Genomic DNA, 26,615 nt, shown 5'->3' with positions numbered 1-26,615 from the left:
ATATATATATATATTTATTTATTTATTTATGGAATTTATGGAATTTATGGAATTGTATGCTGCCCTATCTCCAATGGACTCAGGGCGGCTCACAACAATTAAAACAAAGCAAACAAACCATTAAAACAAAAATCCAGGTTAAAATTAACAGAAATTCAATAAAACCCAGTTAAAATTCTTTTTAAAACCCCCATCAGTCCAGGGCGGCCAGGTGAAATAGCCACGTTTTCAGGCCACGGCGGAAAGAGCGAAGGTCGGGGGGCCACCCGGAGCTCCAGAGGGAGTTGATTCCAGAGAGTGGGTGTGCCCACAGAGAAAGCTCTCTCCCTGGGGGTAGACAGCCGACACTGTCTGGCCGACGGCACCCTGAGTAGGCCCTCCCTGTGGGAACGATGGGCGATGGGAAGCTGTTGCTGGCTGCAGATGGTCCGCCAAATATCCTGGCCCTGAGCCATGTAGGGCTTAGGATCCCACCTCTCCCCTACTCCTTCCCACCCTTCTCACATGTCCTTAGATTTTAATGTTTGATTTTAATTTATTTATGTTTTAATGTATATGTAAAAACATACTTCAATTACGTAAGCTGTCCAGAGTTACCCTATGGTAAGATGGGCAGCCAATACATTTAATAAAGAAATAAGTGAATAAGATGATTAAGTTATTTTCAGTCTTCATAATGCAAAATGTTTGCTTAGTTTCATTTAGTGTTGTAAATACTGGATATTCCACAGTTGTGTGTATGTAATTAGTTGTCATTTCTTGGAGCAAATGCAAAATGAATTATTGTGAGGCTTTTAACCTACCCAGATAGTGTCGTGGCCTCTGATAAATTCCGTATTCTTGGTTTAACAAAACAATGGGGTATTTATAAAAATGTGTGTTTACATATTGCATAGAATGGCATTACATAGGCATAAAATTGTGAATCATCATCTCCTTTTAATGACCCCATAATCCCTTGCAGGGGTGAGGGTGGAATCTAGGCTGAGTGTTTACTGGCTGGATGCTCTTCCTGTCGCCAATGCGGGGTTATATTCAGCAAATACATTCTCATCGTGCCCAGAGAGAGAAATATCTCCCTCTACCTAGGATCGAACTCACAGCCTCCTGATTGTGAGGCGAGAGCTCCACCTCTAGGTCACCGCACCACTCTATAGGCATAAAATTGTGAATGAACTAGTAAATTAAGGCTTTATTGGAGTTGGAAAAGATACATTACTGTACGTTCAAGTTAAATTTAGTTGGGAAGGATTAGGTAAAAAGTATTCTCTTGGTGTAGGATTGTGGATGCTTAGGATATTCTACTTGTGAATCTATCAACTGCTGACCAAAAAGAACTTCTGCAATTGTGTATCTGGATTGGCTTTTCTCAATCCATTTTAGAAACACATTTCTGGGAATAGATTTGTATGCTTTGGTCTGATTTCCAGCTTTGCAATAGAAAATAGGTCTGGTTTGTGCAGTTACTCCCACATTAAATCATACAGTGGAAAAAAACTAGAGATCTGTCCTACCCATATTCTTCTGACTTCCATTTTTTTAAAAGATATGAATCTTGTAAGATGAAAGACATGAATCTTTGAGAAACTGTTTTAGATTCATTTGGCAAAATGTTTTGTGAACTGCTATTCTGTAGCCTTTTGTTGCAGTCATGTGATAATGAGTCTTGTGCCTATTGCTTCATATCGTCAAACAATACATCTAATATTTTGCTTCTGTTGCCTGCTGTATTCCTGATTTCTGATTTCTTTTGTGGTTTATGATTTATGCATTCTCTTTTTCAGATGATGTTCCTCGGAGACGCAAAGGTACCAGATCTGAAGCTTTTGGTATGCAGATGAGGCAGCGGAAAGGGGCACTATCTGTCAACTTTGTAAGTTTGCTTTACCACATGTTAGTCATTGATATGTTGTTGCATGTCTAGGCTATAAAGATATAGGTAAAGGAATAAGAAAATAAAATGCCTACATTAAAGTTGTTTGAAAATTAGGGAAGTGATATCTATTGCTGTGTTTGTGAATAGTAGTCCATTATTAAAATTTGTAGCTCAGCCTATAGTTTTTGTAGTCCAATTTTTACTCAGACTAAAACTATTTTGTATCTTTCTGTCTCTGATCTCAGTTGCAACTCTCCATTTTCTACACTTGTTTGCCTAGGAAGTAGATTTGTGATTTCTTTAGAATTGGTATGGGAGTTGATGCCTCCATCCCTCATTGTCCACTGTAGAGAACCAGATGTTTCCCATTTAAGTTTTGGAAACTGTCCTGTGGCATGAAGGATAGAAATATGCTTGCGTAACAACTGTCGGATTATATATAAATGTCATGAGATTACAAGAACTTCTACTTTTCTCCAGGTTGACTTATACGTCTGCTTGTTTTGTGGTCGGGGAAACAATGAGGATAAATTGCTGCTGTGTGATGGGTGTGATGACAGCTACCACACTTTTTGCTTAATACCTCCTTTGCCTGATGTTCCCAAAGGTGACTGGAGATGTCCCAAATGTGTTGCTGAGGTATAGTTTTTGTAACATATACTGCATAGTACAATGCACGTACACACATATACACAAGGAAATCTCTGTTAATTATGGCTATGTGCAGCATTTGGTGGATTGTTTTTATGTTTTATTAGAAGGGGCTTCTGCAAAATAATTTGCAGAATGCAAAATAGTAAGTAATAAGATTTAGAGAGCTTGTAGCTGAAAAAAACTTTTGAGCTTAGTTTAGTTCTAGATTATGCTAAGGAAGCTGCAACACATGCTGCTGAATGACTGTGGCAGATATTTGTGTCTCTTCAAAACTCACAATCCAACTCACTTTGTTTCTTTCATATTCTTTCTATAAGGCACCGCAGTAAATGTAGGCTTCAGATTTTGAAAAACATGCCTATCTCTTAGATATTCTAGTTGGCCCTTCTTCCTTAAATCCCAGTCTAGAATTTTCATCTGTAGAAAGTAATTGAAAACTTTCTTTTTCTCAAAACTTGGTGAGGAAAAGATTGATCGTCTGCCATAATTGATTGATTCCATAATAAATGCTACTTTCTTCTTCTAGGAGTGTAGCAAACCACGGGAAGCCTTTGGATTTGAACAAGCTGTTCGAGAGTACAGCCTCCAAAGCTTTGGTGAGATGGCAGACAACTTCAAGTCGGATTATTTCAATATGCCAGTCCATGTAAGTGGGTCATTGTTAATATCTTCATGACAGCAGATTATATACAGTTGCAAGAAAAAGTATGTGAACCCCTTGGGATTACGTGGAGTTTTGCATGAATTTGTCATAAAATGTGCTCTGAACTTCATCTAAATCACAACAATAGAAAAACACAGTCTGCTTAAAATAATACTACACAAACATTAGATGTTGCCATGGTTTAATTGAACATAACATGTAAATATTCACAGTGCAGGGAGGAAAAAGTATGTGAACCTTTGGACTTAATAACTGGTTGACCCTCCTTTGGCAGCAATAACCTCAACCAAACGTTTCCTGTAGTTGCAGATCAGACCTGCACAACGATCTGGAGTAATTTTGGACCACTCCTCTTCACAAAACTGTTTCAGTGTAGCAATATTCTTGGGATGTCTGGTGTGAATCGCTCCCTTAAGGTCATGCCACAGCATTTCAATCGGGTTGAGGTCAGGACTCTGACTGGGCCACTCCAGAAGGCGTATTCTGTGCTGTTGAAGCCATTTTTTTGTTGAATTACTTGTATGTTTTGGGACATTGTCCTGTTGCATCACCCATCCTCTGCGGAGCTTCAGTTGTCGGACAGATGGTCGTACGTTTTCCTGCAAAATGTCTTGATAAACTCTGGAATTCATTTTCCCATCAATTACAACAATCCATCCAGGCCCTGAGGCAGCAAAGCAGCCCCAAACCATGATGCTCCCTCCGCCATGTTTTACAGTGGGGATGAGGTTTTGATGTTGGTGTGCTGTGCCTTTTTTTCTCCACACATAGTATTGTGTGTTCTTCACAAACAACTCAATTTTGGTTTCATCTGTCCACAGTATATTTTGCCAGTAGTGCTGTGGAACATCCAGGTGCTCTTTTGCAAACTTCAAACGTGCTGCAATATAGATTTTGGACAGCAATGGCTTCCTCCGTGGTGTCCTCCCATGTACTCCATTCTTGTTTAATGTTTTCCTTATTGTAGATGTGTCAACAAAAATGTTAGCATGTGCCAGAGATTTCTGTAGATCTTTAGCTGACACTCTAGGATTCTTCTTTACCTCATGAAGCATTCTGTGCTGTGCTCTTGCAGTCATTTTTACAGGACGACCACGCCTAGGGAGAGTAGCAACAGTGCTAAACTTTCTCCATTTGTAGACAGTCTGTCTTACCGTGGACACATGAACATCAAGGCTTTTGGAGATACTTTTGTAACCCTTTCCAGCTTCATGCAAATCAACAATTCTTGATCGTAGGTCTTCTGAGAGCTCTTTTCTGCGAGGCATGGTTCACATCAGACAGTGCTTCTTGAAACCAGTAAACCCAAAACAGGTGTGTGTTTTTAAAGGGCAGGACAGCTGTCAGCAACACATCCAATATCATCACACTGATTGGAGTCAAGGTTGGCTCACTCCTGGCTCCAATTAGCTCTTGGAGAAGTCATTAGGCTAGGGGCTCACATACTTTTTCCTCCCTGCACTGTGAATGTTTACATGTTATGTTCAATTAAACCATGGCAACATCTAATGTTTGTGTAGTATTATTTTCAGCAGACTGTGTTTTTCTATTGTTGTGACTTAGATGAAGTTCAGAGCACATTTTATGACCAATTCAGGCAAAACTCCACGTAATCCCAAGGGGTTCACATACTTTTTCTTGAAACTGTATGTGTGTGTCCATACTGAGAGGTATGTTAAAATTCAGCATGATGTGGTCCAACTCCCTCAAATTCTGCAGATTGTAGAAAGTTTTATGAATAATTTATTTGACAGTTGATTGTATTTTTAGAACTTAAAATGCTTTTAGTTATCTTTTAGAATTATATTAATTTTATAGAAATTAGAAAAGGGAAATTGAGTTTTTCAGGGCAGCGTGGATTATATATCGTTAATGGCCAGGAGTATTAGAGCTCATTGGTGTGGTCATGTAAAATAAAATTTGAGGTACTCTCAAATTTTGGTAGTTCTCTCGAAATTGACATATTTTTATACAGTATGCATGAAAGCTTTATCTTTAAATTCCAATCAGCATTACCATAGCTTCATCAAACTTTGAATGTGACCACCCTAATAAAATTTGTCCCAGCTGAGTTCTTCCTAAATCCTACTTATCTATTTTATGAACTTGTTGTTGGTGTTATCATGAGATTCATATCCCAGCTTTATTTTGTTCAGGTTAAAACAACATATGTAAAACTCCTTTCCCCTTCTTTTTGCCATAGCAACCACAACTTTTTGAGGTGGGTTAACCTGAAAGGGAACGACTCACCCAAAGTCAACCAGCCAGCTTTTTTGCCTAAGGGAGAACTCATGGACTCCTAATTTGTAGTCCAGCAACTTAAACATTGTATCAAACTGTTGCTCCAATAGTCTATGGATCTCTTCATTAAAGTTAAAATAACACCATAGAATTCAACTTGTATTTCCAGCTGCCCTGTGTGAAAAATAGCCCAAATTACAATAGGACAAATTACATTACAATTGCCTAAAGCCCAAAGAAAATATACTGATGCTTTCTTTACATCTCTTTTTATCAATTATGAATACTGTCCCTGCATTAAAATGCAAACAATTTAAATGTGTGCCAAGAAAACTAACACCAGTTAAGTTATAAGCACTGGCAGACCTACTATGACTTGCAGACTTCGAAACCTGAGCTCCTCTTGATGCGTCTCTTCGGCTTTTCAGATGGTTCCTACAGAATTGGTGGAGAAGGAATTTTGGCGACTTGTGAGCAGCATTGAAGAAGATGTAATTGTGGAATACGGAGCTGATATCTCATCCAAAGATTTTGGAAGTGGCTTTCCTGTAAAGGATGGGAGGCACAAGCTAATGCCAGAAGAGGAGGTGTGGCCAGGATATATAACTTTGATGAAGTTTGCATGCTAGAAGGCAATATTTTAACTGGATTTAGGCTTAATGCATTTAATTTTTTCCCAATATTGAGAAGAGATAAATCGTTTAATGTTCTCCCTATTATTCTGTTGGCTGTAATTGCATCTGGCATTAGCATGCTGGGATCCTATGAGGATTGAATGATGTGCCTGTGCTATATTGCTGAGTGCTGATCAGAATTTTCATACCATAGATGTAGGGGGCTTGTAGGGGTATTCACCTATTAGGAATAAATTCAATGTAATTAACATACAAGGATGTTGCAAATGGTAATTTTGCTTTGGATTCCATACTTTGGCCAACTAAGTAGTGTTAGATTGATAGTGCCACTGTACGTGGTAGAGGATAGAAAGTTCAGAGGCAAGAACAGGATATACTGTGTATATGGCTTATTGAGTGCAACTGGTCTGGAGCTGGACCCTAAACCCATAAGAGAGAATTTAGAGCAGGGGTGTCAAACTGGCAGCCCACGGGCCAGATGCATCATGTGCAAGCCACACCCACCCCAGCTCCGTGAAGGGAAAAAACATGATATGTCACGTGACGGCAACATGATGCGGCGAGTTTGACACCCGTGATTTAGAGTGAGGCAGTACGTTGTGGCATAGGCATGAAGTATAAATGCTAAAAATATTTGTGATTTTGAGCAGTACACTGATTTCTTCCTGGTCACTTCTTTTATGAATTTTGTTTTGTTGACAGGAATATGCTCTTTCTGGTTGGAATCTTAATAACATGCCAGTCCTGGACCAGTCTGTCCTTGCACACATCAATGCTGACATTTCTGGCATGAAAGTGCCTTGGCTTTATGTGGGAATGTGCTTTTCTTCTTTCTGTTGGCACATTGAAGATCACTGGAGTTATTCCATCAATTACCTGCATTGGTATGGAGTGTGTGATATGCTTCTCATAATAATAGTGATAAGGATTGGCATTGTTTCTTTTTTTTCAAGCAAAGTGTAAATCAGTTCTTTGCATAGCATTGAAGAATAGGCATTTGCCTCAAGTGTATGAATATAGTGTGGGAGTGGACATGTGTTCTCAAAAAACATACAGTTATATGCTAGCGCTTGAAAATGTATGTTGTGGAAAAATCAGTAAGAAAGGAAATTAGATTAGAAATTAGATTTGATCCACAGTTGGGCTCCCATTTTATAACTGATTTGCAAATGTTCATATTCTTAAGTATGATTTGTGAAAATGGCTAGGAATAGTAGATAGGTCTTATGTATATTCCTATGTCCCATAGGGATGCAGTGGCTCAGTGGCTAAGATGCTGAGCTTGTCGATCGAAAGATCGGCAGTTCAGCGGTTCAAATCTCTAGTGCTGCTTAACGGAGTGAGCTCCCGTTACTTGTCCCAGCTTCTGCCAGCCTAGCAGTTCGAAAGCACATAAAAATTGCAAGTAGAAAAATAGGGAACACCTTTGGTGGGAAGGTAACAGCGTTCCGTGTGCCTTTGGTGTTTAGTCATGCCGGCCATGTGACCACGGAGACGTCTTCGGACAGCGCTGGCTCTTCAGCTTTGAAACGGAGATGAGCACCGCCCCCTAGAGTCGGGAACGACTAGCACATATATGCGAGGAGAACCTTTACCTTTACCTATGTCCCACAGCTTCCTATATGCCAGGAAAGGGTGGCCTCTGGCATTTAGTCCAATCTAACACAAAAGAGGGGATACATCTGATTATGCTTTATATTAAAGCTATTGGTGGTGTATAAAAATAAATAATAAAATATGCTGGAAAATATTTCAAATATATGGGAAGGATAAAGTTTCTTTTCAACTTTTCAGATGTACAGAGTAAATACTGTAAATTGAATAATTATTTTTTATCATTTGATATAATTTGGTTGGTGTGCAGTTAAGTTATGGGAAATTATTGTCCATGCAGGAAGCTAATGATCAAGTTGTCAACTCTTGGCCTGAAGTATCTTGTTTTTTGGCCAGGTAGCAGCACTGCTTTTGAAATGTATTTGCTTGCATTTGTTGATTATAACTGGAAGTTTCAATAGAACATATTTTATACCATATGTTTTCTTTTGGATAATGGATTGTAGGGGGGAACCAAAGACCTGGTATGGAGTGCCTTCCCACGCAGCAGAACAACTAGAGGAGGTTATGCGAGAACTGGCTCCGGAGCTGTTTGAATCACAGCCTGATCTTTTGCATCAGTTAGTCACTATCATGAACCCCAATATTCTCATGGAACATGGTGTGCCTGTAAGTAAATGCAGACTCTTTCTCTCTTTGTAAGTTTAACAATTTATGCCCCACAGAATAAGTTAGAAGATAAATTCTTAAAACATTTCAGTTCATTTTCACATTCCGTGTACCAAATGGCGTCTTTGTAGATCCACCCATGGATATTCTTAATTGTTGGTTTTCTGAGCCACTCTGCCTTTCACTGCTGTTATCTGTAGTGCCCTTCATGGTCAGAATCTAAATACACTGTGTTCATTCCTCTTCGAAAAAAGCAGTTTCAAAGAATAGTTCACTAGATAGTTGTCTAGAGTAGATAGACCTAGCCATAATACTAAAGTGAACTCTAAATTTAGTAGATTTTCCATGCAACAGGCAAAATTGGTTCATACACGCTTCCAATGTGTGCCTAAAATTGCATTTGTCATTCTGCCTAAGTCTCAAATATATTCTAGATTCTACTTTGGCAGTTACCCATTTCCCCAATTAGTATATTGAGGGTTTATTCTGCGTGCTTCCATTATATAAAGACTGAATTGGCATGGTACACTTTACTTGGTTCCTAAAACTAGATAAAGCTTTGGACCATTCCATGAATAAATGAACAAGTATGTATTTGATTCATTTGTTTAATTGGTTTCTCTTACCTAATTTTATTGTGTATGGGAAAGAGATATTTTAAGTCATATTTATGCAAGAATATGGAAAATTCAAAAGAGTTTAAATGTTTTAAGTACCACTGTAATTGAGTAATCATCTCACTCCATATAGGACTGCTTGCTCATTAAGATTTTTAAAATCAGTTTAGGTTTGCCTAGTTGATGGAAAATATTCTTGAGTTTTGTACCTCTTGTGACTAGATTTTTTGTGTGGGTGCACGTTAGAGATTAGTTAGCTACTGTGAATCTTTTTAGCAGAAATATAGGATATAAATATTTAAAGAAATGCTTGTAGCTGAGGTGTTACCTTTCATTTTCAATTATGTAAGTGTGGCTGTTGTGATCATGTAGTATTCTACATAAAAGTTGCAGTTCAGGTTTTGTAGAAGTTACAATTCACACAAGTGATGCTGATTCATTTATAAATTGGCTTAGGATCCAGCACTGTACAGTAAATTGCTATAATTGAAGTCTTTAAAAAAACAATCCGTTTAATATTTCAGAAACATGGGCACATAACATAGATATATGAGCATCAATCTTGTTTTAAAATGGGCATTTTCTGGAATTAAAAAGTGTTGCCAACTGCTAAATGGTATTCAAATCTATTTATCAACAGTTTCTCTACTCTTTGTTAAGAAAATAACATATGGTGCATTCCCAAAGCTTTTAACTTTTAAGTAGGATTTAACTTACAGGTAGAGGAATTTTTTTTTTTTTTAGAAAACTGTAGCATGGGATTCAAACCACATGTAAAAATGAAATGGAATCTTTTTTATATTCTGTGCCAGTTGAAGTAGTTGCTTGTTGAATAAAGTCTCTGAAGTCCTTGAGGAAGTACAGGAAGAGATGACGTGCATGTGATATAGGAAAAGTTCAAGCACATGTCTAATGCTAAATCTAACATTTAGAAAACATCTTACAGTCATTCAGAATAAAAGGCTGCCAAAAGATAAACCTTGCCTGCTGGTAACATGAATTCTGCAGTAGTTAGTACCGCTCCCAAAGCACCAATTCATCAGCAGACAAACTGGTGATTTGCTTCTGGTGGCCTGTTGCCACCCAAGATATGCAATTCCCATCTTATTTTTATCTTCTTTCTGGGTAAATGAGTATAATTATAAACAAAGTAGTGACGTGTAGTCAACTACCATTTCCTTTTTCTAAGAACCAAGGACAGTTTAGCGGATTGTTTCATTCTGCTTTGGAAGATTGTTAATTGTGCAATGTTTATATATATATATTTTCTTCAAATTTTTTTATTTCTTGTATTTAGGTATACCGGACCAATCAGTGTGCTGGTGAATTTGTTGTGACTTTTCCCCGTGCCTATCATTCTGGATTTAATCAAGGCTACAATTTTGCTGAAGCTGTGAACTTTTGCACTGCTGACTGGGTTTGTATGCGCCTAGCATAACCTAGATTATTGCTAATAATTTTCCTGGGCAATAAAAATCGATTATTTTGATGATACTTTGGCCAAACTTAAAACAACAAACTAGTTTGTAAATAGATTGCATTGGATAGTATTTTAACAATTTGTTAATTGGTTTGTTAATTAGTTTCCATTTCTTTAGTTTCTTGATGCTAGCGTGGAACTAGGCAGCCAATTATAATAATTCAACATAAAAATTTATGAAAAGTTTTACATCTGTACTCATTCGGCTCCTTTGTACACCTCACACTTCATACTTCCCAGTTATAATATTCTCATAAATATTTACAGATAATGGAATGATCAAAAACAGTTTAAAGTAATATTCTCTTGAGTTCAAAACCTAGGAATTTGAAATCTTGCAACATTTCTAGCAGCTGTGAGATGTAATATTGGGGCCAGTATGTGGAGATTACATCATCCATTTGAAAGTTAAATCCTATGCACTTTGGATAAATAGAGAGATGTTCACTAATAATTTATTGGTTCTAAAGTGAAATCCATGCATTATATTATAGAATATATGAATTAGTTATTCTAATTAATAGATTAACAGAGTTGGAGCAAATAGTTCTACTTTCGTGCTGCTTGAAGTAAGAAAGATATATTATATTCACCAAATAATGTACAGAAGAGGCATCATATGCACTATCCTTGCATTTGACAAGCGTGCAGAAATAACACATGAAATAGCTTGCAGAATGAGTTTATTTCTAATTACGATGAATGAAGTTCTCGTTTTATGAAATCATTTTTAAGATGCAACATTGACTCCCTATTAAATAATATGCAAGTTGTAGGTATCTTACTGAATGAACAAACTTGTTGTTGCCCTGCATCTATATTAAAACAATACCGTATTACTATGTCACTGATTTAAAAATGAAATCTATTACTTTAATGGCTTTTAGATTTTTGTGTAGGGTATTATTATATATACAACAATGTGAAATCATAGCTGCCAGTCTTTAGCTGGTATTGGCCTTTATATGCATCAAATTTATTTGCTATCCATTTCACGGTTCAGATGACTTTGAGTGGCTTACATCAAGATAAAACAAATATTCAGTGATTATAAATATAAAATAGATTAAATTATAAAAATTAAAATAAACTCAAAAACAAGGGCTTGGAGGGGAGAGGTGGCAAATCTTTTCTGTTAGTACACCAACCATCTTCAGGCAGCAGTATGTCCTTTAAGACCCGATGCCATTTGGCATAGCCAGGTTTTAAGTCCAGGCAGAAGAAGAATATCATGGCTTCAAACTCTAAGGGACTGGTTTGGACAAAACTCAGCAGCACTTTTTCGTGCGGCTGTTGATGAAAATAGGATCTCCAACATGATCGCCAACGTCAGATGACGGATATGGCACAACAAGAAGAAGATTTTTAAGTCTTTTCCAGAAGACTAAAACAGAGGGGGGGGGGCTTGTCTCCTGAGCCAAGATGTAGGTAGGAGCCACTGGGATTAACAGTGAATAAAGATGATTACACAGAGATTAGCAGTGAGAAAAATAAAGATGATTGCGCTGGGATTAACAGTGGAATAAAGATGTATTTTGTACATTGGGATTAACAGTGGAAGGATAAAAGAAAAGGTTAAATTAGAAAATCGATAGCTATAATAATTGGGATATTGTTTAAATATGTATAACAATTGTGATAACTTGAACATTTATTACCTAAGTGAAAAAGAAAATAAAACTGAAACAATATATGATTATGATTTATAAACAAAAATTACTTAATTGGTGTTATATAAATGGTATGGTTTGATAGATAGAATTTAGAATAATTGGGAAATTATGTTAAAGAGCATTATTTGAACTAAGAACTATGTTTAAATGTTAAATTGCTATATTTCTAAAATTAAAAATATAAGATTTAAATTTGATAAAGTAATAATGGAATAAAGATTTGATGAGCATAATGAAACATAAATATGTTTGAATTGTATTGTCAATAGTGAGGATTTAGGGTAAGAATTGTTGTATTATGAGTTATTAATTGAATTAAGAATTAAGGTGGGTTAATAGAAGGGTTATTGTTTTGATTAAGTAAATATGTGTTAATTTTTTTTAAGATGGTATTAGTTGTATATGTGATCTAAGATTTAGAAATAAGTGCTATGGCAAAATAGAATAGATAAAATTTTGTTAAAGATTTTGTTAAAAATTGAACAAAGTGATGACCAGATCAAAGCTCTGTTCCAAAAGGATGTAATTTGTATGTTTGGAAAAAAATAAAAAAACTTTTTGCAAAAAATAAAATATTTTTTTATTTCAATGTAATCATTTAATTTATTTTAATATATAAAATATTTAAATAATTGTGTATTTAATTTTGAAATTACTATAATCCATTAATTTTGGATTAGATTCCTCAGGATAATATAAAGAGCTGGGGTTTTGTTGCGTTTATTCTTGCTTACTGCAGTGTAGCTTTTTTTGCTCAACTGATGAAGAAAGAATATAGCTACAGTCAGGAAAGGTTGATTGGAGATTGGCAATTTCAGACTTGTTAAAATGAAATTACTCTTGAAATCCATTTTCTGTACCCAATCATTCAACCATTTTCCTTGTCATTATTTTCCATTTCATTTTAAGAGTTTTAGTCACCATGACCTCTAGAAACATTATCCTTGGATATTGCACTGCACGGTGCCTGGCGTAATTTCCCACTCCTTTAGTTAGTACCATTTTATCTGTTTTTCTGTTTGTCTTTTTAATTTCCTGTCTCTCAGGCCAGGAGGAAAAATAGGTCAGCAATCTACTGGGACATGGTTCTAAATCAAAAGCTCTTGTGTTCCTTGCATTTCTAGCTTCCAATTGGACGGCAGTGCGTAAACCATTATCGACGCCTGAGACGTCATTGTGTGTTCTCTCATGAGGAACTAATCTTCAAGATGGCCGCAGATCCCGAGTGTTTGGATGTTGGACTGGCTGCCATGGTCTGCAAGGAAATGACTCTCATGACAGAAGAGGAGGCGCGCTTAAGGGAGTGTGTTATGCAGATGGTGAGCTTAGGGCAGGGGTGAAATCCAGCAGGTTCTAACAGGTTCTGGAGAACCGGTAGTGGAAATTTTGAGCAGTTCGGAGAACCGGCAAATACCACCTCTGGCTGGCCCCAGAGTGGGGTGGGAATGAAGATTTTGCAATATTCTTCCCCCAGGAGTGGGGAGGGAATAGGGATTTTGCAGTATCCTTCCCCTGCCATGCACACCAAGCCATGCACACCAAGCCACACCATGCCCACCAAGCCACGTCCACAGAAGTGGTAGTAAAAAAATTTGGATTTCATAGCTGGCTTGGGGGGATTTTGAAAGGGTTGGGGCTGAGCAAAGAAAATGTTAAGGAAGACTCACAATTCTTGGTTTAAGATCTTTATCAGATTTGCCTACTGTTACTACAGGGAGTGCTGATGTCAGAGGAGGAAGTGTTCGAGCTGGTACCAGATGATGAGCGGCAGTGCGCAGCCTGCAGGACCACCTGTTTCTTGTCTGCCCTTACATGTTCCTGTAATCCCGAGCGACTTGTTTGCTTGTATCATCCAAATGATTTGTGTTCATGCCCTATGCAGAAGAAGTGTCTAAGGTATGATTTCCCTGTGTTGCTCTTAAAACACTCCCTGTCTTTAGAACAGGACACACTTTTCCATTAAAATCAAGGAATCCTTTTTTTTTTGTTTGTTTGATTATGACCAAATTCAGAACGGTAACACATCTGTCCCACTTCTTCCTGACTGAGCATTGCAAGTTGTTTGAAAGCTCTTGTTTCCTTCTAGATATCGATACCCACTGGAAGACTTCCCTTCTTTACTATACGGAGTGAAAGTCAGAGCACAATCGTATGATACTTGGGTCAGCAGGGTGACAGATGCACTTTCTGCCAATCTCAACCACAAAAAAGGTGAGATGCGGTTTTGTTTCCTGGAAAAACTTGTTCAGGGAAATCCTGGATAGTAAATTAAAATGTTCCAGCTTAACGATGCCACGTTTCCAACCCCCAAATTTGGAAGGTGAAACATGAAAGTTGTACCAGTTATTTAAGAAAATTATCTCCTCAGTGTTAATGTGATATAATATCTAGAATGTTACTTAAGGAGCAGAAACACTTGTATTCTGTATTGTATAGCCGTTCAGTGCTCAATCAGTTTGTTCTAACCCAGGGGTGTTAAACTCAAGGCCCATGGGCTGGACCCGGCCCGTGGGGTGCTTAGATCTGGCCCATGGGGCCAGATCTGGAAACAGCAAAGGATCGGCCCGCTATGCCTCTGCCAGCAAAAATGGAGGGCCACACACAGCCCTCCCGGGCCCCATTTTCACTGGAAAAGGGCTAGCAAAACAAACTAAAAGCAAAACAAAACGAAAAAAGAAATGTTTCCTATTTTGCATTGGGAGAGGGAGGGTCTGAGCGAAGTCCTGCCTTAGCACTTGGCCACCACAGGTGTCCCCAACATGAGTGACGTTGCTCTGGCCACGCCCCTCTGGCCACCACCACCCCTGAGGTCAAACACAACCCTGATGCGGCCCTCAGTGAAATCGAGTTTTGACACCCCTGTTCTATCCCAACCATAAAGAAGCGTGCAGATGAGGATATAAAACCCAGTCATGTACAGTATAAATCTGTGAAATTTTATCACCTCATCCATCTGAAATCTGGACAGATTACAACATACATAATAAAATGCAGGTAATCCTCGCTTAACAGTGGCAAGTGGGACCAGTAGCTCCAACACTTAAGTTGATGCAGTTGTAAAGCAGAACATCCTGTAACAGTTGTGGAAATTCAACTTGCTCCCATTAGGTGAATTCTGCCTGATCACCATTTGCAAATTCTGCCTACCAGCTGCTTGTTGGTAGCTGGTAGTGAAGCCAACAAATAGCGATCACATGACCATGGGACTTGTTCAGGGAAGTTTTGGATGGTAGATTGAAATGTTTTGGCTTTAAGGATTTCACTTTTCCAAACCCAAATTTGGAAGGCAAAGAAACCACCAGTTCACTTTGTAATTCCGAGCTGGTTGCCAAGTGCCTGAATTATCACTGCATGACCATGGGGAGACTGTGAGGAATAAGTATCCTCTTTCAGTGCTGTTATAACTTTAAGTAGTCACCGAACAAGTGTTCACTGATTGAGGACTACCTGTATAACAGTTTTCATTTAATAGATGATAATATACTGTATATTAACAGCATTCCGTGCCCCTCGGCATATAGTCACCCTGGCCACATGACCACAGAAACATCTTCAGACAATGCTGTCTCCTTCGACTAAGAAATGGAGATGAGCAACCCTTCCTCCCCTGAGTGAGACATGATTGTACAGGGGAAATCTTTACCTTTGATATATAATAAAAGTATAATATATGATATGGGTGTATTTTTATTATACACACACATATATACCCACACAATGTTTAAGAAACCTAAATGTAACATTATTAAAATTACATTGATAAATGCCATCCTGAGCTCCTTGGAAGATGGGAAAGATGAAAAATTAAATAAATAAATTTAGCATGCATACGATCCTTTTTAAGTCTTAAATATTGATGAAATAAAAGGTTTATTTCAAAAGTTATTTTCTATAACCATACATGAATTTCAAGAATGTTAGGCTAACTGGTGTCCAACGGTGTAATGTAGTTCAAACTTACATTAAGCAAAGCCATATGCACAGTTATTAAAATCTCAAAAAAAGTCTTAATCGGGAAAACCTCTACTCAGTACTCTAGAATCAGTAAAGAAGGATATACATAGGCCCCCCAAATATTAATGGTTGGTTCTTTGAGGGAGATTACCGTAATATAAGTTTTTTTAAAAAAACAATAGCACTTGTCTTTAGGGCATTCTGTAAAATCTGTATTAGAGCAAATGACTTTACAGCCATTTTTTTTGCAGATGTGATTGAGCTGAAAGTAATGTTAGAAGATGCTGAAGACAGGAAATATCCAGAGAATGACCTCTTCCGTAAACTGAGGGATGCTGTGAAGGAGGCAGAGACTTGTGCTTCAGTAGCCCAGCTGCTTTTGAGCAAAAAACAAAAGCACAGGTATGAACAGGCATGTAATTTTAAAACCAGCCACATGAAATGTTCACGGCCCTTTCATAAAATAATAAATTGTACTTTGCCAAATGGACTCTTTTCAAGTGGAACACGTCAGCTGATATATTGCCAGAAGTTTAAAAAAAAAATGGAAGAGCTATTTACAGTTGTCTGAGTTGTGCTCTGAAAAAAATTATAAGAGTATGCAAATTGGAGAACTTGTGCAATGTTTTAATTGTGTCTATTAAAAATGTTTGCAAATGTATTTAATTAATAAATTTATTGCAGTATTGGTATTTGGGAGTTGCAGTATTAATTATTTTTAGCCAGTTTTTAACATGCAACTAAAGGGAAGGTGGTTTTCCTACTATTAAATCTTGTCAAGATTATTTAGGGAAACCCAATATCTCACCATCAGAATTTACAAGCGACTTCTCATACATGATGCCTTGACTTGACATACCTTCACTATGTGGACATGGTGCTGATTTAAGCTTAAACTGATTAATCTTTCTGGACGTTTTTATCTCTTCTCTCATATATTTAGTGCTATTGTTGTGGTTAATTAATATTATTGTTATTAATAGAGAATATCAAAACGAAAGTATTAAATTATAAACATTTGTGTGAGAGGGGAATAATACAGCCTATTCTACAAAGGCATTAATCAAGATGACAATTCTGTAATAAGACTTTTTCAATTAAGAAATCTTTTCTTTCATGGCACTTGTCTAACTTCACTGAATGGTCTATCCAGAGAAGAGCTTCTAACAATAACAGAAATGTCCAGTCAAATATACAAGTAGTCTTCAGTTTATGAGGGCAATTTGGAATGGAATTTCCATCACTAGATATATTGTCACATGACCATGTTGCTTAGCAACGTCAATCGCCAACATCCTAGTTGCCATTATCAAGTGAGAATCTCATGTGACCTTGACTTCCAACTTCCTGCCTGCTTCTCCAATGACCTTGATTGTCGGAAGTTGGCAGAAAATATTGGAAATCACAGTCATGTGTCTGCGGCTAGCTTGTGATGTTATCGTGAGCCGGGTGGGGATGCTACAATGGCCAGAACTGTGAGGACCCATGAAAAGTACCATTTGTTCAATGCTGTTATAACTTTTGAATAGTTAATAAATAAATGGTCATAACCCAAGGACTGCCTCTGTAAGGGAAGAACGTTTCTATAACTATTCTTACCTCTAAGCCATTTTAGCCTTTAAGACCAACGTCAACTTTGATCAAGCTTGCTTAATTTTTTCTACTAAAAAATTGTTAAGTCTTTTCAGCATCAATTTTGATGGATATTTCCGAAACTAGTAATTTTTTAAAGTTTATGAATCTTATTTAAGCTTTAAAGTAAAAATCTATATAAAATTAGTAACAGGAAATGTTACTATTTTATTTACACTATTCTCTTTTATATAATAGACTGAGTTCAGACAGTGGAAAGACACGGACTAAACTGACCGTAGAAGAACTGAAGGCTTTTGTTCAACAGTTGTTCAGTCTTCCGTGTGTCATCACTCAGGCTCGACAAGTAAAGGTGAGTTTCTGAAGAAGGCTGCATTTGGATAGAGTTAAAAATTGCTATAGAAATACTTCTTCAAATGAAATTTTATAAATTAGTCCATTAGAAACTCTTGACAACATTTTAGTTTTAATTTCAGTAAAACATTTTGTTGTTTTGAACCAAGGTACTTTGAAGCAAGTGAATATTTTGTTTCTAGGTCCCTTCAAAACCCTCAAAAAAGTGATTCCCCTTACTGTGAATGGTTGATTTGATATTGTTTGCTGCAAGAATTGTTTTAAGAATACTAATTTTTTTTTTTGCCCGCCTCAAACAAACCTAGCTAAACATTCAGGTATTCCTTTAATGTCTGTTACTGCCTCCATCACTGTCCTGAATGGTTGCTTTGTTCTAAACCCTTTTAAAAGAACCTGCTGGATGATGTTGAAGAGTTTCATGAGCGTGCCCAAGAGGCCATGATGGATGAGGTCCCAGACTCATCCAAGCTGCAGATGCTGCTAGACATGGGCTCCGGGCTGTATGTGGAACTTCCAGAATTACCTCGTCTGAAGCAAGAGCTACAACAGGCACGTTGGCTGGATGAAGTGCGGGTGACTCTTTCAGACCCTCAGAGAGTCACCTTGGATTTGATGAAGAAACTGATAGACTCAGGGGTGGGCCTAGCACCACACCATGCAGTGGAGAAAGCCATGGCTGAATTGCAGGAGGTGCTTACAGTTTCAGAGAGGTGGGAGGAAAAAGCCAAAGTCTGCCTTCAAGCAAGGTGAGGGGTGTTTTGTTCACTGTCTTTATGGGTCCGTCAAGAGTTGAGCGTATTTCAAAGGCCTCCTGCCAAAATATGGCACACAATTTTCTTTGGATAAAATCATAAAGAGAGGGGAATCTAATGGATATTTTGTTTATTAATGAAGTCAGCATCTCTGAAAAGGTTACATTGCTGAGCCTTTCTGAATATGGTGTTAGAAAAGTCTTTTGCAATTAAATTCATATGTTTTCGTTTCAGACTCTTTGAGTTAGATTCAGTGGTGAAATTAAAAAAAAAATCCCTACTGGTTCTGTGGGCGTGGCTTGTTGGGAGGTCATGTGACTGGGTGGGCATGGCCATCTCGACATCGCTCACATAGAGGGGCTCCTCACTGGCCCTTCTCCTCCCAGCCACTCCTTGTAGCGAATGACAGGAAAATGGGGAGGGGAATATTCCTGCCTATCATCCTTCCCTCAGTCTGTGCTGAGATTGAGGAATGGATGACAGGCAGAAAAATCCCGTTCCCCATTTTCCTGCCTTTCACAAAAAACGGCTCCATTCCAGCTGCTCCCCCCCCCACACCTGTCCCTCTCCCTCCTGGGGACTACCTTAAAAGGGACAGGCTGCAGCAGCTCCGTTCTGAATGGAGGGAGCATTTAACATTGAATTCTGTGGAATATCGAGCGGCCGGAAGAGGTGAGCGGCGACTGGTCAGGTGTGGGTGGGACCAAAGAGGGGTAATCACTATCGGTTCAGCGAAATGATGCCCATAATTCCTATTGGTTCGTCCGAACTGGTAGGATTTCACCCCTGGTTAGATTGGATAGAACATTTGCTTGAAGAGTTCTTATCTGTCTTAAACTTATTGATCCAATTGAGCAACTTATTTTCAGCCTTGACAGAGTGCCTCTGAGGGTAGAATAGGATAGAATAGGGCAGCCTCATAAATGTCTGTAAGATAAACTCATATTGACGACTTCTTAAGAGCTCATGCCTTCTTTACCACTTATCTGGATCAGTGCAATGTGCTGTATGTGGCGCTCCCTTTCTAGACTACTCATAAAATGAAACCAATCCTAAATGCTCTGCCTTCTTTAGTAGGAGTAGTATTTGTCACCAATGTTTGGATCGTATTGCACTGGTACTCTGGACATAACCTGGCTCCCAAAACTAATTCCAGATTGTAATCATTATCTATAAAGCCCTGTACTACTTGATACCTAGATATATGCAGGACCAGTTTTGCCATCTGGGGTCAATTTGCCCAACTGTTACATCTTTGGAAATACTATCAGTTGTGACATTCTTCTATTCCAGTCTCCCCCTAAAATTAGAAACATCTGACCTTCCTGTTTTGGCCTTCCGCAGCTTTTGAAAACTGAATAATTCCAGTGAGTCTCACAATGAGTGCTTCAACCCAGTTGAATTATTTGTGAAATTTTTAGCTTTAGCTTAATCCCTTTTGATTATATGCTCCGAAGCCATTAAATAAAATAATATACGAGATTAGCATTATTCCTGATGTAGCTGAGGTGTTCGCTACATGGTATTAGTCCTGTTTTATAACTGAGTTTTTATTTTTGATTTGGACCAGGAAATAAGATTGTAATGGCTTTTTTCCCCTCTGCTCTTAGACCTCGACAAAGTATTGCTGCTCTGGAAAGTATTGTGAGTGAAGCAAAGAATATTCCAGCTTACCTGCCCAACATTTTGGCATTGAGAGAAGCCTTGCAGCGTGCTCGAGATTGGACAGCCAAAGTAGAGGCCATTCAAGTATGTTTAATTCCAAACAGTCCAGCAAGTGTTCAGATACTGCTTTCCATTATAAAGAGTCAAATAATAACATTGTGATACCCTCTTGCTTCTTGCTGCAAAATTTACTTGTTTCGCATAAAGTGAGGATTCTGGCTCAGGTTGTAGTTAAACTTAAAATTTAATTACAGGTACTCATAGTGGGGTTAATTGCTGAATCTGAATATTTTTTAAATAAAGCCATCTACTAATTAAGAGACTTATCTAATAACACACAACTCCATTTGACTCATTTAAAAATGTATTTTGAATAAAACCCCTTGTTAATTTCCCATGCCCTTTGTTATTTATTCTGCAATAATTGTATTCTCTTGCTCTATTCTTGCATTCATGTTTATTGGGATGTTTTATCGTGTTAATCCGTTTTATCATTGACTATCCCGGTAATAGCTACATTGAAGATCAACATATGGTTTAAAATAATGCAGCGATTAAAATCACGTTTTAAGTTGTGATCAGTTCCTTTTGATCTATTATGAGAGAGCATAGACGAGAATGATTTTCTTTTTATCCACGCAGAATGGAAGTAATTATGCGTATCTAGAGCAACTTGAGAACCTGTCTGCAAAAGGTCGCCTCATACCTGTCCGTCTTGATGCACTGCCCCAAGTTGACTCACAGGTAGCAGCAGCCCGTGCATGGAGGGAACGCACAGGCCGAACTTTTCTGAAGAAGAATTCAAGCTACACACTTTTACAGGTTAGTTGGGAAAACAGGTACTGGGATCCAGAGAAGCAAGTTATAATACTTTAATTGTTGCTAATGATCTTTTTTCGTGCAAGTGATTGATGTAGCCTTAAAATGTAAGTTAAGAGTTTAAAAAAACAGCAGTTTTGCATAGGGATATAGGTAGTCCTCATCTTACAACCATTCCTTTAGCAACCGTTCAAAGTTCATAAAGCAGAGAAAAAAGTGACTTATGAGCAATCATTCGCAGCATCCCCACAGTTACATGATCAAAATTCAGGCAATTGGCAAACTGGCATGTATTTACAATGGTTGCAGCATCCCAGGGTCATGTGGATCATCATTTGTGGCCTTCCCAGCCAACTTCCCACAAGCAAAGTGAGAAGCTGGATTTGCTTTACACTGTGTGATTCACTTAGCTACAGTGATTCGCTTAACAACTGCAGAAAAAAAAGAGGTTGTAAGATCAGGCACAAGTCAATTTCCTTGCTTAGCAGTGGAAGTTCTGGTCCCAATTAGGTTTGTAAGTTGAGAACTACCTGTATAGAATTTCATTATTGGTAGTACAGTGGTCTAAGGCACCCTGTTATTAAGCTGGTTATTAAGACCAGCTGCCTGCAATTACTGCAGGTTCGAATCTCGCCAAGGCTCAAGGTTGATTCAGCCTTCCATCCTTTCTAAGGTAGGTAAATTGAGGACCCAGTTGTGGGGGCAATAAGCTGACTTTGTATAAATATACAAAAGGATGAAGGCTATTGCTGAGCACATTGTAAGCCGCCCTGAATCTCCGGAAAAGGGCGGCATATAAATCAAATTTTTTTTTTAAAAAAATTGCCCTACAGAATTTTAAGGTTTTGTAAAAACACTTCTATGCCTGATCTCTTTTTGTTGTTGTTGTTGTTGTTACTAGGTTCTTAGCCCTCGAACTGACATTGGTGTATACGGAAGCAGTAAGAATAGACGAAAAAGAGTAAAGGAGCTGATAGAGAAGGAAAAGGAAAAAGATCTTGACATGGAATCCTTGAGTGAATTAGAAGATGGAGTAGAAGAATACAGGGATACTGCAGCTGTGGTGAGGGCCCATATTCTTTTGGTTATTCTTTTTTCCCAGTAGGAAGCTCCGATATCTTTTACTTTACTGTGAATCTAAAAGCCTATTACTTTTAGAACAGGCATTAAATCTTGATTTAATGGACCTCTTGGAGGAAAGGCTTTCTATTAAATACAAATATCTATTAAATCAGAATTGCATTGATGTAATTACTTCATTTATGTAATGACAGAAGTGATGCGTCTATATATTTGCTGTTAGTTTATAGTAAATTGATGCAGGTAACATAAAATAACTTTGGACTTAAAGAATCAATATAAATTATATATGTAGAAGCTTCTGAAGCAACAGATTTGGTCCATTATTTGAGGAATCTGAAGTAAAATGGTGTCTACGCGTTGGAGGTCCAGACCAGAGAATCCAGATTTTACAGGATGAACTAATAGCTATTAGAATGCACTTATTGTAATAGAAGCCCCATTAGATGTCAGAGTGATTGTTTTTTTTCACTCTGTTGGGAAGATGGAACCATTGAAAGGTACTCAGTAGCATTCGATCGGAGTTAACTATTGGTGATAATTCCATTGGTAAAATGAAAGAATTTTCAGGGCTTACCTTGTCATAAGTTCTAATTTTTTTTAAAAAAAGGGACCCATGTGTGTTTATGCTATAATTATTAGTCTTAATTTTTTATAATTATCAATTATAATTTTTTGAATTCTTATTGATAAGAAACTGCTAAGAATTGCATTTTACATATGCAAATCTTTTAAAGTTTGATTTTTGTTTATGTGTCATCAAGTTGTAGTCAGCTCCTAGAGACAACTAACAACACATCTCTTAGGTTTGCAACCATTATTAAAAGTAAGCATCCTATATTTTATTTAGTTATTAGCATTTTCATACTTTGAATATTCAGTGGTATTAGACTTTTAAATTAGATATTAGAGATAACATCTCATCCTTCAAGATAAAATTTGGAATTGCCCATCCATGCCGTCATTCTAGTTACTGATTTATATGTGACTAGTACAGGTAATCCCCAAGTTATGAGCGTTCATTTAGCGCCTGTTTGAAGTTATGAGATAGACACCCCCTAGTGTTTACAAGCAAGTCCCAAAATTACTAATGTTGCGGTACCACGGCAGTTGTTCACCCGTGCGAACAACTGCAGAGGTCTGCAACATTCACCCTATTCCCCCTGCCCTCAGTCCCCACAACTGCTTCCTCCTCCCATCCTGCCGCGCCGGACTCACTTACCTTACAAGATCTGTCTGTTCTCTGCCGCGTTTTCTTTGCTTTTGAGGGAAGAGGAGAGTCGATGGAAGCCCCTGGGTGTTTTAATATCGCACAAGTTCAGACCTCCATCCTCTTTTGCAGAGACTGGGTGCCTGAACTCTCGCGAGATCCCGGACCCCAGAAATTTTCATTCTCTGCGTGAAAAGTGTTTGCGGTGCCTGTCTCCTGCTCCTTCCCCCCAACTCCTTCCCGCCACCACTGGGACACTTTTCGCCCTGACGGAGACTGGAAGCTTCATCTGCATGCAACTGGGGCCTTTGAAAATGGAGGGATTTGCTCTGTTTCAAACGCCCCATAGGTGCCTATGAGGCCTTTGAAAACGGGACAAATTCCTCTGTTTTCAAAGGCCTCATAGGTGCCTATGGGGCATTTCAAAAGGTGGCAAATTTCTCTGTTTCAAAGGCCTTATATGGAGTGTTTCAAAATGAAGCAAATCCCTCCATTTTCAAAGGCCTCATAGGTGCCTATGGGGCATTTCAAAACGGGGCAAATTCCTCTGTTTTCAAAGATCCCATTTGCACACAGATGAAGCTTCCAGTCTCTGTCAGGTCTCTGTCTGGGTGAAAAGTGTCTTGGTGGTGGCAGAAAGGAGTTGGGGGAGGGGGGAGTAAGAGACATGCACTGCAAACACCGTTTGTGCCCAAGAGCTTCCATCGACTTAAAGGGAAATAACTGCGGCAGAGAGGAGACAGATCTTTGCAAGGTAAGTGACTCCAGCACGGCAGGGAAGGGAAAGCATTAGGTATGTTAGTGGGTTGGCGAGGCCTTGGGGGCCTGTTCCATCACTAGGCTCCCCAGGGCCTTCCCTACCCTGAGATACCTCATGTGCACTTAACAAACCATGCATTTGCCAATGCATTAAATTAGTGAATGCGTGACCGAAAGCAGGGAGTGATCTCGTTCAATGTATGAGATTCACTCCCATGAATCATCGAGGTATGAATGGAATGGACAGGCTCCATTACATTCGTAACTCGAGGACTACCTGTATAGCTTATTGATATTTTAATAGACCATATTTTTGAACCTTAAAACCTATTTTATACTTTCTTGAGTTTTCAAAATGTCATTCTTTGCTGAACATCCTGCTAAATATTTACTCTTGAGCACAGAATAAACATTGCAGTTGTGCAGATCACTTTAGCAAGCATGAATTCATTTTGGAATAATTACAGAATCTACTGACCACAAATTGATTTTTCTTTGTAGCTTTAAATTTATAGCTAGCATAATTGTGAAATATCTGATAACTCACCAAAGCCCACCTATAGGACTCAGCAAAATAGACTAAAAATGGGGACATTAAAATTTATAGCCACATAATTTAATTAGTAAGCAAAACTCAACTTGAGAGATGATCATACTGATGACACAGAGTTCTGTATCTTTTTCAATCAATACCAAGACGGCTTTTGGAAATCCTAAATCTGTTTGGACACAGTGAGCAGTTACATATTAATGTGTTAACTGACCTATAGTCTAGAGAAGATGAAAGCCTTGATGGTCAATTGAAATCTGGGATTTGGAATTACCACATGTTCTTGCTGGAGTACCACTGTGAACAAATGTGTCATCTGAAAATGCTTTGGGATCTGGCACTGTCTGAGCAATTTTAGATGCTGCAAAATATCTTAGCCAGGTTATTATTTAAGGTACATCTAACATTTAGGGCTAAATTTTGAAAATGGTTTGGAAGAGTCTTCTGGAATTTGCAAAGAGTCTAGAAAATGGGTGGTTGCTTCAATTCATTAATGCAGCTTCATTTTTTAAGAAATTAATTTAAAAAGTCATATCCTTTTTTTTTTCAGGCTCACATGGTTTGAGGATCATTCATAGTCTTATGCATTCTAAAACAGCTCTTATAGCCCTACTTTACATAAAACTGATATAATAGAAGGGTTGAGCCCATAAGCAAAAATGCCGGATATCTCAAACATTCTTTCTAAGAAGCCCTCTGGGTCTTCCTAGCCACGTCTCTCTCTCTATTTATATCATATCATATATGGTATTATATATAATAATGGAGGTCTGTAACTTATAACTCTTGGTATCTTTAGATGTTAAAGTGCAAAGCTTCCCTGTTAAAGAAGAGACAATCGAAACTAAAATGGAAAAGATATGTCCCAGGCATATCACAAGATGGCAGTAGTCTGCTACAAATGCTAAAAAATATTTGGAAAAAAAATACTTTAAAAAGAGAGAAAGATTGGAGAATACCAGATTCTACAGAAATATTCTAGTTACACAAGTAAAACTTTCCCTACTTTATGCAGAAAATAGAATCAGGGGACTTTACCACCGAACAATAATGCAAAGATTAAACCTAATGTAACACATCCAGCAGTTTCCCAAACCAGATATTTCCTTTTTTTCAGTTATTTTTGGATTTCCTGGAAATACTGGGATTACTGGAAATCCCAGTAATTCTGAGGCTCCTGGGAAGCTGAAGAGACCCTCATTGTTTTCTCCTGCTTCTTTCTCCTGCTTCTGTTTCTCTCCATTGGTTCTGCCATCTGTGTACTTTTTTTGTTTGGAAAGAATAATTCAAGCAGTCTGTCTCTGAGGGAATTACTGGGTTATCTCTCTCTGTGTGTCAATACGACAAGCAGCATCTTTTTCTCCTGAAGGTATTGATTTTAGGTCTGTACCTGTCTGGCAGGTAGATTGACAGGCTGTGATTATCAGCTTGTAAATTGTCATTCACATCAAGTGGTATGAAACTGCTAGTACTGTACAGCCATCTCTGAAAGCCCCCTTATGTTTCTTGACTCATGATGGATGAAGTTAGGTTGATGGAAAAGATTTTTTTTTCTGCAGCAGAATTCTGTTTATGAACCTTTTAAATATGGAAGCCAGATTCGACCTTCATAAGTAAGTTTCAGGTGGTAATTAAAGATGATACAGGTAGTCCTTGATTTATGACCACAGTTGAGCCCAAAATTTATGTTGCTAAGTGAGAAAATTATTAAGTGAGTTTTGCTCCATTTTACGTCTTTTCTTGCCACATTTTTTAAGTGAGTCACTGCAGTGGTTAACTTAGTAACATGGTTGTTAAGTGAATCTGGCTTCCCCAT

General features: G+C 38.0%; 1 protein-coding gene across 2 annotated transcripts in view; it reads left to right on the top strand.

Annotated features, from left to right (window-relative positions):
- Nucleotides 1-26,615, top strand: part of KDM5A (lysine demethylase 5A) — a 52,513-nt gene that overhangs the window by 11,294 nt on the left and 14,604 nt on the right. For both annotated transcript variants that reach the window (XM_070947821.1, XM_070947820.1), the window contains 16 exons: nt 1,785-1,873; nt 2,357-2,515; nt 3,057-3,176; nt 5,864-6,022; nt 6,773-6,954; nt 8,131-8,293; nt 10,208-10,327; nt 13,188-13,382; nt 13,778-13,959; nt 14,150-14,274; nt 16,269-16,419; nt 17,848-17,962; nt 18,355-18,710; nt 20,327-20,465; nt 21,024-21,203; nt 22,102-22,263. In XM_070947821.1, the coding sequence (XP_070803922.1) occupies nt 1,785-1,873; nt 2,357-2,515; nt 3,057-3,176; nt 5,864-6,022; nt 6,773-6,954; nt 8,131-8,293; nt 10,208-10,327; nt 13,188-13,382; nt 13,778-13,959; nt 14,150-14,274; nt 16,269-16,419; nt 17,848-17,962; nt 18,355-18,710; nt 20,327-20,465; nt 21,024-21,203; nt 22,102-22,263 (2,597 nt within the window). The remainder of the gene's footprint in view (nt 1-1,784; nt 1,874-2,356; nt 2,516-3,056; nt 3,177-5,863; nt 6,023-6,772; nt 6,955-8,130; nt 8,294-10,207; nt 10,328-13,187; nt 13,383-13,777; nt 13,960-14,149; nt 14,275-16,268; nt 16,420-17,847; nt 17,963-18,354; nt 18,711-20,326; nt 20,466-21,023; nt 21,204-22,101; nt 22,264-26,615) is intronic.

Source organism: Pituophis catenifer, unplaced genomic scaffold (genome assembly GCF_029215685.1).
Source record: "Pituophis catenifer annectens isolate HBS135680 unplaced genomic scaffold, rPitCat1.0.hap2 SCAF_7, whole genome shotgun sequence".
In the NCBI taxonomy this organism is placed as follows: domain Eukaryota; kingdom Metazoa; phylum Chordata; class Lepidosauria; order Squamata; family Colubridae; genus Pituophis; species Pituophis catenifer.
The sequence above is the reverse complement of the archived record's forward strand: the minus strand, read 5'-3'. Positions and strand labels throughout refer to the sequence as shown.